The sequence below is a fragment of the Lynx rufus genome, unplaced genomic scaffold, assembly GCF_022079265.1.
Source record: "Lynx rufus isolate CCGP_SWC_20201006 ecotype Redwood Valley unplaced genomic scaffold, mLynRuf1.p SCAF_5, whole genome shotgun sequence".
Lineage (NCBI taxonomy): Eukaryota > Metazoa > Chordata > Mammalia > Carnivora > Felidae > Lynx > Lynx rufus.
The window spans coordinates 38,914,561-38,925,389 of NW_025814867.1; the positions used below are offsets into that span (position 1 = coordinate 38,914,561).

The 10,829-nt window shown below is 37.3% G+C and overlaps 1 protein-coding gene across 2 annotated transcripts in view; it reads right to left on the bottom strand.

Annotated features, from left to right (window-relative positions):
- SLC9A9 (solute carrier family 9 member A9) overlaps nucleotides 1-7,062 on the bottom strand; it is a 571,642-nt gene extending 564,580 nt beyond the window's left edge. Inside the window, exon 1 of one of the 2 annotated variants that reach the window (XM_047098595.1) lies at nucleotides 6,772-7,062. In XM_047098595.1, coding sequence (XP_046954551.1) covers nucleotides 6,772-6,946 — 175 coding nt within the window. In that variant the 5' untranslated portion in view covers nucleotides 6,947-7,062. Of the gene's footprint in view, nucleotides 1-1,834; nucleotides 2,102-6,771 lie in introns of those variants that run through there. The other variant, XM_047098596.1, reaches the window with a different exon arrangement.
- Nucleotides 7,063-10,829: the final 3,767 nt, after the last annotated feature.

Here is a 10,829-nt window from a genome sequence, read left to right on the forward strand (position 1 = left end):
GTATCAGATAAAGGGTTAGTATCAAAAATCTATAAAGAACTTATCAAACTTTACACCCAAAAAGCAATCCAGTGAAGAAACAGGCAATAGACATGAATAGACACTTCTCCAAAGAAGACATCCAGATGGCCAACGGACACATGAAAAAATGCTCAACATCACTCATCATCCAGGAAATACAAATCAAAACCACAATGAGATACAATCTTACACCTGTAGAATGACTAACATTAACAATTCAGGCAACAACAAATGTTGGTGAGGATGTGGAGAAAGAGGATCTCTTTTGCATTGTTGGTGGGAATGCAAGCTGGTGCAGCCACTCTGGAAAACAGTATGGAGGTTCCTCAAAAAACTAAAAATAAAGTACCCTACGACCCAGCAATTGCACTACTAAGCATTTATCCAAGGGATACAGGTATGCTGTTTTGAAGGGACACATGAATCCCCCAATGTTTATAGTAGCACTCTCAACAATAGCCAAAGTATGGAAAGAGCCCAAATATCCATCAATGGATGAATGGATAAAGAAGATGTGGTATATATGTACAATGGAATATTACTCGGCAGTCAAAAAGAATGAAATCTTGCCATTTGGAACTACATGGATGGAACTGGAGGGTATTATGCTAAGTGAAATTAGTCAGAGAAAGACAAATATCATATGACTTCACTCATATGAGGACATTAAGAGACAAAACAGATGAACATAAGGGAAGGGAAACAAAAATAATATAAAAACAGAGGGGGACAAAACATAAAAGACTCATAAATATGGAGACAAACTGAGGGTTACTGGAGGGATTGTGGAAGGGGGGATGGGCTCAATGGATAAGAGGCACTAAAGAATCTACTCCTGAAATCATTGTTGCACTATATACTAATTTGTATGTAAATTAAAAAAATTAAAATGAAATTCAAATAAATAATAAATAAATAAATAAATAAATAAATAAATAAATAAAGGAAGCCTTCTAGAGCTAAATGTGTGAAAGAGTATGGGTTTTATGGTCCTGGGCTTAAAGAAGCTCAGCTTGCTGTTGGTTCCCACCAAGTCACTTCATGTCTCTATGTGCCAGTTTCCTTATATGTTCTTTTCTTTTTTCTTTGCTTTGCTTTTCTTTCCTTTTCTCTTCTCTTCTCTCCTTTCCTTCTTTTCTTTTTCTTTCTTTCTTTCTTTCTTTCTTTCTTTCTTTCTTTCTTTCTTTCTTTCTTTCTTTTTCAAGAGAGAGCATGAGCAGGGAAAGGAACAGCGTGAGAGAGAGAGAATCTCAAGCTGAGCATGGGACCCGACATGGGGCTCAATCCCATGACCCTGAGATCATGACCTGAGCCAAAATCAAGAGTCAGAGGCTTAATTGCCTGAGCCATCCAGGAACCTCAGTTTCCTCATTTGTAACATGAAAATGTTATACCTCCTCCCCAACACACACACATGCACATACAAACACACCCAGGTTTGTGATACCCAGTGGTCGCATGGAGCCAAACTACCAAGGTTTGAGTCCTGGCTATGGCATATCATGGGTATGTGATCTTTGACAAGTTATTTGATTTTTGTTGTCTCAGTTTCTGCATCTAAAAAAAGGCTGTTGTGAGGATTAAATGAGTAAACACATGTAAAGCCCTTATGACAAAATAGTTCACATAGTAAATGCTATTTGTGTTAGCTATTTTCACTATTATATTTTGATGTAATAGATGTTTAACAAATGTTGGTTCTTGATATTTCCACTTCTTTAACCATATAATTTTAATCCAATTTAGACTATAATAATATCTCCGTAAACAGTTTGAATCATAGATTCATTTTCTTGATGTGTACACTCATTACCTTTTAATACACTGAGAGGGGAATCTTTTGAGGAATCATAGTAGTTTGCACTCAGGGCTTCCTCTGTAGCTCCTTAAAGATCCAGAAGCACAACAGAATGTATAGGAGGTTATTTTCTTAAAATCAGCTTTTGAAAACCTACAGAGAGCAATATGCCTTTGCCTTGAAATTTTTCATTTTTTCAACATTTATTTGGCTAACACTTTACTGCACAGAAAATCTTGCCCTGATCTCTGAAGCTTCTTTTTTTTTTTTTTTAATTTTTTTTTTCAACGTTTATTTATTTTTGACAGAGAGAGACAGAGCATGAACGGGGGAGGGGCAGAGAGAGAGGGAGACACAGAATCGGAAACAGGCTCCAGGCTCTGAGCCATCAGCCCAGAGCCTGACGCCGGGCTCGAACTCATGGACCGCGAGATCGTGACCTGGCTGAAGTCGGACGCTCAACCGACTGCGCCACCCAGGCGCCCCTCTGAAGCTTCTTAAAGTCAACCTTTTTACACTAAAGGGAAAACAAGTTTAGTTCACTGGGCTCTTGACCCTAATTAACTTTCCTACAGATCCCTTCAAATTAAACCAGAACCACTCTGATTTTCACATGACATGCATCCATAAGCCCCTGAATCTCAACCTGCTCTCCCTGTTCTGATGGTATAACTTGCTCTCCTTACCTTTCTGACAGGAATTCAATAGCATTTACTGAGCACTCCTTACAAAATCAGAGCAGGACTAAAAGAACTAAGAGTGGTAAAATAACACTAACTAAAATGCTGTCTGGAAGAAAGGCCTGAATATCATTATAGGCTGGTAGGGTTCTGGAAAGAAAGCTACTGGTTTGGTTGGAGTGACTGAGAGACGCCTGACAGCTGAAGTTAGTCTTTGCCTAAATTTTGAAGGACTTTTGAAGCCGGAAGGGAGCTTTCATTTTTTCCTCTTTTTGCAGATAAGAAGAACAAGGCCAGAGATTAAGTCACTTGGCCAAAGTAATGCATCTAGCTACTGGGGGAAAAAAAAAAAAGTCATCAAGATTGAAAAACCCAAATCCCCAAGAGAGAATCAAATGCTTTCTCCATTAAAGCATACCACATTTGAATAAATACAAAGCCTCAGAAGAGCCTTCCAGGCAGGGGGAGGAGGGCAAAGTGGGCAAAGTGGCAGTAAACAACTCCTATGGGCCTGGCAGTCAAGGAGTCAGTGCTGGACAGGAGCAGAGCAAAATGGATCAGTAGGGTGGAGTCCCATCATGTTCAGCAGCACAATTTTACCCTGAGGAACTTCCAACTAGTGCCCTATGATTTTTTAAGAAAGATAGCTTTTAAAACCTTCGTGATTCACATGTAACTGCATTATCTTTAAATTTCAAACAAACAAAAAAGCTATTGAGTGAATTATTTAACCTTATTGTATTGCTAAGTATACTGTTAGATGACAAGACATAGTTTACATAGTTTAATATGGCATAGTTTGATGAAATCAAAATCTAAACTTTGTGGCTTGGAATTTCTTTGAATTTCTTTTCTGTCCGCTAAATAGTGAGCAAATTTCCACATGAGTTCAGAGACTGTCCCTTATATTGGAAGGCCATAAATCAAAGATAGACTTCTAAGAGGTTTGAATTGTTCTGTCCCTAAGCTTAGATCCCAACCCTCAAAGGTATGGCATTATGAATGTCCTATAAAGTATGAGAGCCTCCAGTGATGTGTAATGAAATTCTTAATGCTATCGGGGAATAAGGAGAGATTTTTCTTTTACGAACTATGAGCATGGGATACAGGGCCCTAAGTGAGCAGCACTAAGTGTACCAGCTGCTGTCAGTCAATATTTTGGCCATTAATAGTCATTTAAGCTATTAGTCCAATTTAAATGACTATCATCATGGCTTAAGATATAAACCAGTTACAGATTTCAATCCTTAAATTTTGAAATAATGAGAGCCGCAGAATGTCATGAAACACAATTACCCATTACTGTTCCTCATGAAGCAAAAATATGGTTATAATGCTGTTACTGATTTTTAAAAGCATCCTAGGACCCTTAATGTCAAAAAAGAAGATATTTTTCATATAATAGATTATTTGTAGTTGGGAGTATCAGACTGATCTCCAATGAACACAGAATCAAACTGAACACTACACATGATTTTTCTTGGCCTCCACAACCCCTCATAGGATATTTTAAGGTTAACATCTTGGAAATTGTTTCTATCAATAACTATAAGAGAGCAATTAAATGTTCTATTTGATAACTTTTCCCCTCATTTTTCTTGAACTGCTCATTTCCTAAGTCCCTGCTCCTTAGAATTTTTAAGTTGGATTCCTGATCTACTGATAAAATGCACTAACATCTAATCTTTCTTCTAAAGGATATTTGACACATTTCAGCAGAATAACCAGCAGAAAGGCAGAATGTCTTAGTAGAGATGGAGGTTGAATCCCAACTCAGCAGCTAATTACATGACCTTCACCTAGCTAAGTTTTCCTTTCCTTGCCTGTGAAATTAAGATATTGGAATTACGATCTCTAAGACTCCTTCCCAATTTGTGAATTTCAAATTCATTTATAGGCATTGGGCACTTCATTCACTTGGCATTTCCTTTCCCCTTCTCATTTAAACGTGTTTATTAGAATGTCCAATCTTGTTCCTCTGTTGTAGTTTCAGACTATTTTATCACTGATAGAAAGTCCCCAATAAACAGTTTAGATACAATGATGAACAGGAGCCAACTTTATAGACATGTGTATGTATAAAAGCAAATGGAACTTGCTATGAATGACTGTTCAGTTTTGGGGAAGTTAGTTCACTGCTCTGAGATTTAGTTTCTTCCTCTGTATAATGAGGGGGCTGGAGAAGATAACCTCTATGATCCGCTTAAATTTCAACAATTATAATTCTTTACCAACAACAAAAAAATAACACTAAAATAAAAGTATTTTCATTCATTTATATAGTTTAAGATAACTCAAGGATACTCAAAATTTTAGTAAAGGAATAGTTATGCATACATATGCATGTTTTCATAATTTTTATAATCATTTTACTTTGCATTGTTTCAGAATTCGCTTTCAATAACTTACATATAAAAAATTCAGAGGAATGGAAATCAGACAACTTAATCCCACTCTTATAAACCACAAACCTTAAGAATAGCAGTTTAAAGAAATGCTATCTGAACCATTCTGCAATACACTAATATTTTATGATTTCAACCTCAACTTGAAAGTATTTCATGAAGTTTTTAAGAAGTAAAGGTAATCTGGGACTTTTTTTCAGGCTCAAAAGTAAAAGTTGCACTTATATATTATGAGTACAAACTATGGTTGAATTTTAATAAATCATCAAAATTTAATGAAATGTTTACAAAAGAATGTATCCATCATGGATTAGCTGAAATTGGTAAAATGAGTCATAGTTTAACCGTATTCAGTGCCGTGAAGAAATCTTCTAATAAAGGTTTATAATTTAAAAATCTGTGTTGTTTTACAAAACCATATATAGCCCTTTAATTTAATGCCAAGAATTACATTGTCTCTGGCTTCTCAGATTACATCCCATATCCTCTTTGATTATTTATTAGCCAAGTCAAGAGAAAGATCATGGTTCACTGTTGATGGAGAAAAGCAAATGACTGGTACCTCGGGCTTTACACCTGACAGAACCACTTCCTTTCTGTTTGACATATTCTTCAACCTGACTGTGTTTTCCCCTCAAATGAAAGTTTTGTTTTTTGCTTTAAGACCCTCAGTACAAAAGAATTTAACTCTGTGCTCGGAAGGGATCAGCACATCAGTCTCCTGAAAGAAAATATACTGCTTAGCCTATAACTTTTAGTTCCTAGCTCAAGTATCTCACCATGGAATCTAGTTTAGGCATAGAATTTCTTACAGTCTCAAATCATGACTGTACATTATTATCATCACAACATCACATGGTTAGCATATAAAATTGATCCTGTGCCCTGAACCTCAGGGATATAAAAGGCTTTAAGACTTCCAAAATGAGGGAAGAAAAATATAAAAGTACATTTTTTGCTATGAATTATAGCAATGCTTCACTTGTTTGCATTGTGTTCAAAGTTCCTATCCATTACCAAGCTGAGATAAGAATAGTATAGCAAGTTTTAGAACTACTGGTGTCTTGCATTGTACTTTCAAAGACGAGAGTACAGCATGGATAATCTCTGCACATTTTACTAAACTTTCTGAAAGGAATGACACGGTAAATTGTACAGAAAGAGCAATACTTCAGGAGTTTAAAATATTAAATGCTTTTTCAGATCTTTCCCCCTACTCCCCGCCAAAGGCACACAGCATATAATATTAAAAATGACAGTAATTATAAATTAGAAAGTGTAAAATCAGGCTAAGAAATGAAAAGTATTGCATAAGGAAACTTTTGTATAAGAAAATAAAACATTGCCTATATAATTAACATGGGTTTGGATACAGTTTTTCCAATAGCATGGGTGGGGTATGTTTCTGCCAGTTTCCTTCTTGAAACTAGTTGACATAAGACGATTCATTCCATACAGTTTTAAATAATGCTATTTCCAGAACGTTATAAAACTCATCAGTCCCTCCTGTGAAAGATTGCCGCTCTTTGTGACTGCAGAGTCCTGACTTCCCAATATCTATCATTACAAAAACAAACAGTTTGCTCGGTTGGACTCCCCACATGACAATGGACCCGCATCTGTCAACAGACTCGCATTATGTGCCGCCTGAGAACACGACTATGACATTTACTCTTGTGACAGGGCAAATTTCAGCAGCTCATCTGGAAAGAGATGAGCATTCATTATGCTGCAGCACCTTTCATCAAGCTAATGACATTTCAATCAGCACATTTTCTCCAGTTTCAATACTTTGCCATCTGAGCACAAGTCTCTAATTACGCCCAAGCAACAAGTTTCACATCAATCCTACAATTTCTGCACTCACCATACACCATTGCTCCTCCGGTTTCATGCAAGAAGCGAAATCGATGATTTTTAAATAACCAGATTGTCAAAATGGTAAGGATGAGCAAAAAATTAAAGACAAGCAGCTCCACTGCTCCCTGATGTTGAAACTGATACTCATCCTTCTCTGACATAAACCTTTGCTGTCTCTCCATTCTCTGGTCTTCTCGTAATTCCTTAGACAAAAACCTGGATAAGGACTATTTTATCCAGATTTGCCTGAAACAGTCTAGCTGCCTGAAGATTTCAGAATAAACACTGCCACTTAAGTTGCTACTTCATGAGCGTTCTGCCTTAGTATTCAGATGGCTTCTCGTTACAACTTCCTGTTTCTCTTAAAGCAGCCCTGTCTCTTTTCAAACTCCAGAGTGTAGTTTCATCATGGACTCTTACGGTCTTGAAACAATCCATTCCACGAAATTATCTCTCATGTTGGACAAACCTGCAAGCAATCATTCTGAGATCTTGACTCATGATTCTTATTGTTTTAAACAAGCTCCTTAAACTGCATAACTGGTGAACTGTAGATTAAGAATAAAACAGATCACCTTTCATCAGCAACATTTTCTAAGTTCGAAAAGCTAATTCCGAATCATAACCTCACTCACACGCCAGATTTCACCTCTCCAACCAAAGTCTACCAATGTGACAGGGTTTAATTGATGGCTCTGATTTGACCTAAGATGATTTCACAGGAATTTTGTTTTAAGGTGAGAATGAAAAAAGAATTTAGTATATGACTCCTCCTCCCTCTCTATGGCTTTATATAACTGGTAGTCACAAGTGCAGCATTTAAACTGCTCCCTTTTACCAAGAATAAATGAAAGCAAAAGACACAAAGAAAATCCTGTCCCCATCTCTACAGCTGTGCTGTTTGGATATGTTAAGTCAAAAAAGAAAAGACACTAAACACATATCTTTGAAGGAAGAAACCATATAGCCATCCTCAGCAATACTACGTACATGGATTTCTCTTTATAGAGCTTCTGGTCCAGACATCCAGGACCCACAGAAATCTGCCATAGATCACAAACTTCCTCTGTCCTGTGGCAAAACAATGTGGTGAGGTCACTGAGGAATAGTCTGCCACCAGCAACAAAGGCTACAAAAATCACAAGACTTAGACCATAACAGTGATGATTCTTCAGCTCACCTTCCATTTGGCAGGCCGTTTCTGTTTGAATTCATATTTTTATGCTTTTTGAAAAAGTTCAAGACAATATTACTACCAGGGGCTCTGCTGATTTTTCAGCAACTGCTATGATTTGTTGGCCTTATTGGTTCTATAGATTAGATACATCCAAGGGTTCAGTGCAATTAGATACATCCAAGGGTTCAGTGAGTTTTTTTCTCATTTCATGGGTTAAGTGAGTTTTTTATCATGTATGGTACTATTGTAAGTCAGCAGTATAAATCATTTAGTATGCCCACATTCAACAGAATTGGCATTCAGTGTGTAGAGTGTAAATGATTTCTTGAGTAGAGAAAGTCCAAATATATCCTCCAAAGCTCTTGTCACCAAAAGCTAGAGGTCAAACGTATAATATATTGGAAACTAACTAGCTCCCCAATAACAGTTTCACCCACAGGAAAGTCTCTCAACCACTTACTGTAAAACTGCTGTTTCAGCTTCTTTGCCTTCTGCAACTTTTGAAGCTGATTTCCTCTCTGAGTTTAACTCAGTGGGGGGTATTTATGTGGGCTGCAGATGTTCTTTTAACACACTACCCTTTTTTGGCAGGCATATATGTGATGACTAATATTCGCACTGTTTTGAAATCTGTCAGCTAACGCTTGTGAGAATTTCATGAAGCCTTAGTTAGCAGGTTCTACCTTTACAATTTTGCAATCCCACAGGTTTAGTCTTGAGTTGTTAGATTTACAAGATAACCCGAATTCAAAGTCTAGCAATTCCCTTTTCTTTTTTTCTGTTTTGATCATCATTTAATTACTTTGGTTTCCTTTTAATAATGGTAATTACTCCATCTGGATAGAATAAACTTTCTTTGGTTGTCTTATTATGACATCCAATTGCATTCTCTTACCCAATAACACAGCTCAATGAGAGGATTAAAGTCCCTGAAATGTTTTGATTGGCTAATACATTGTTTTTAAAAGTCCTAAATTTGATGTCAACATACTCAAATAAGTATATTTCACATTGAAAACTATATATATGGCTTCTCTAGAAAAACAAACAAGCAAACAAACAAAACTGGTAAGATCTGGCCCACTGGGCTCTCCTTCCTATATGGCCACAATCTGTTAGTGCCTGTTTGCCACAAATCCCATTCATCCCATTTCACTCATTCATGTTCCCTGTGTGGCCCCTGCAGTCATTTGGAAGTGTGGCCCCTGGTTCACTCTACGAATGGAATATATTCACTGTTCTGCTGTTCAATATCATTTTATTTTCTGTTGCACCAATAAAAGTACAAAAAAATGAAATAGAAAAACGTATTAATATGGCACCTACCATGGACAGGAAATATTTTAGGAAATTTAATTTAGTCTAAATTAATGTTCATAAAAACTCTTCTTTCTACAGCTGAGGGATTTAAGGCTCAGAGTTGACAACATATGCAAGGGTGTATAACTAGTGGAAGTTAAATTTCTGTCTGGGGTTTAATGGCCTTAAGATGACATTTCTACGGTGATTAACTCATCTTGGTTTGTCAGGGACTTTCCTGGTTTTAGTACTGAAAGTCCTGTATCCCAGGAAACTCCTTAGTCACAGGCAAACCAATCATCCTAACAGCCAAGGTTTCCAAAATGTGAAAATCCTCTTCTGTCAATAATAACTATTCTTTCTGACATTCCTGAGGGATAATTCACACAAAGAAGAATATCAGTTAAAAATTAAGGCACTGTTTTATTAGCCGGTGACAATAATCCTTAGTGCCAGTTTCTCTGATGAAGTTGGAATGGAAGCCAAAATTTAGGCACAAGGCTCAAAGAAACATTCTTGATTGTTCCTTAATCCCACTCTTAGAACCTGCTGGCCAGTGAGTCAAAAGTTCTTGCTGCAAGATGCAACATGCAGGTGAGAGGAAGTAAAGAGAAAAACAAGATGGCACAGCCCATTTCAGTGAGTATGCCCTGCCTTAGCTTGCCTATCCAGCACCATGGAAGGAAAGACTTGAAGAGAGGAGCCTCCCAGGCCCGGTAACCTTGTATTGCATGGTAATACCACCACTAGTGAACATGACCAGTCAGAATGCATAGACTGAGTTTCAGAATCTAACCAATCATTTGAGAGTTCCTTATTCTTGGAGAGGACAGTGGAGATTGTGGGCTCAGAGGATCAAGAAGGGAGATTTTCCTAGGGTTGAGGAGAGGTGCTGAGAGTTCCCTTTCCTCAATCACTAGAGTCCCACCCTGCCAACTTCTCCCTCAACCACTGTGTTTAACAGAAAATACTTAAGCCAACCCAGTGCTTCATTCACTTGGCCTATCTCCCAATATTCATCCCTCTCTGAGACCAGTGAAGTGGGGATATATATTTTGCCCCCAAAATTTCTGAAATGGGCCAGGACAGGACTGTAATTAAGTTTACTTAAGGAGCATACCATGTCCTGAACCAAAAATTCATGCCCCACCCCCCATTCTATTGTCAAATTCATCATAAATCCATCCATTAAAGTAATGAAATAAGGAGACTATTAGGCTGGGGTGGCTCTAACGCCTTGGTAGCCTATGCAAACAAACCAAATCTAAGCCACAGTCAATGCACTCAAATCTAAGAGTGAAACTTAAGAACAATCAATTACAAACAGCCACCTAGACTCTCCCAAATAAGGCAATCACTTAAGTGATACCCAATCAAATAATTTCTGAGACTCACTTCCACATCTTTTCTATAAATACTTCTCTCTTAGCTCCTGTTGGTAGAGTACTCCAAAACACTTTCAGTTTAATGCTGCCCCAGTTTAAATGGATATATACTCTCAAGTAAACTTTTACAAATTTTAATGTGCCTTAGTTTACCTTTTAACACATCTCAGCTTCCCTACTCTCCAAAAAAGTCACATTAGCACA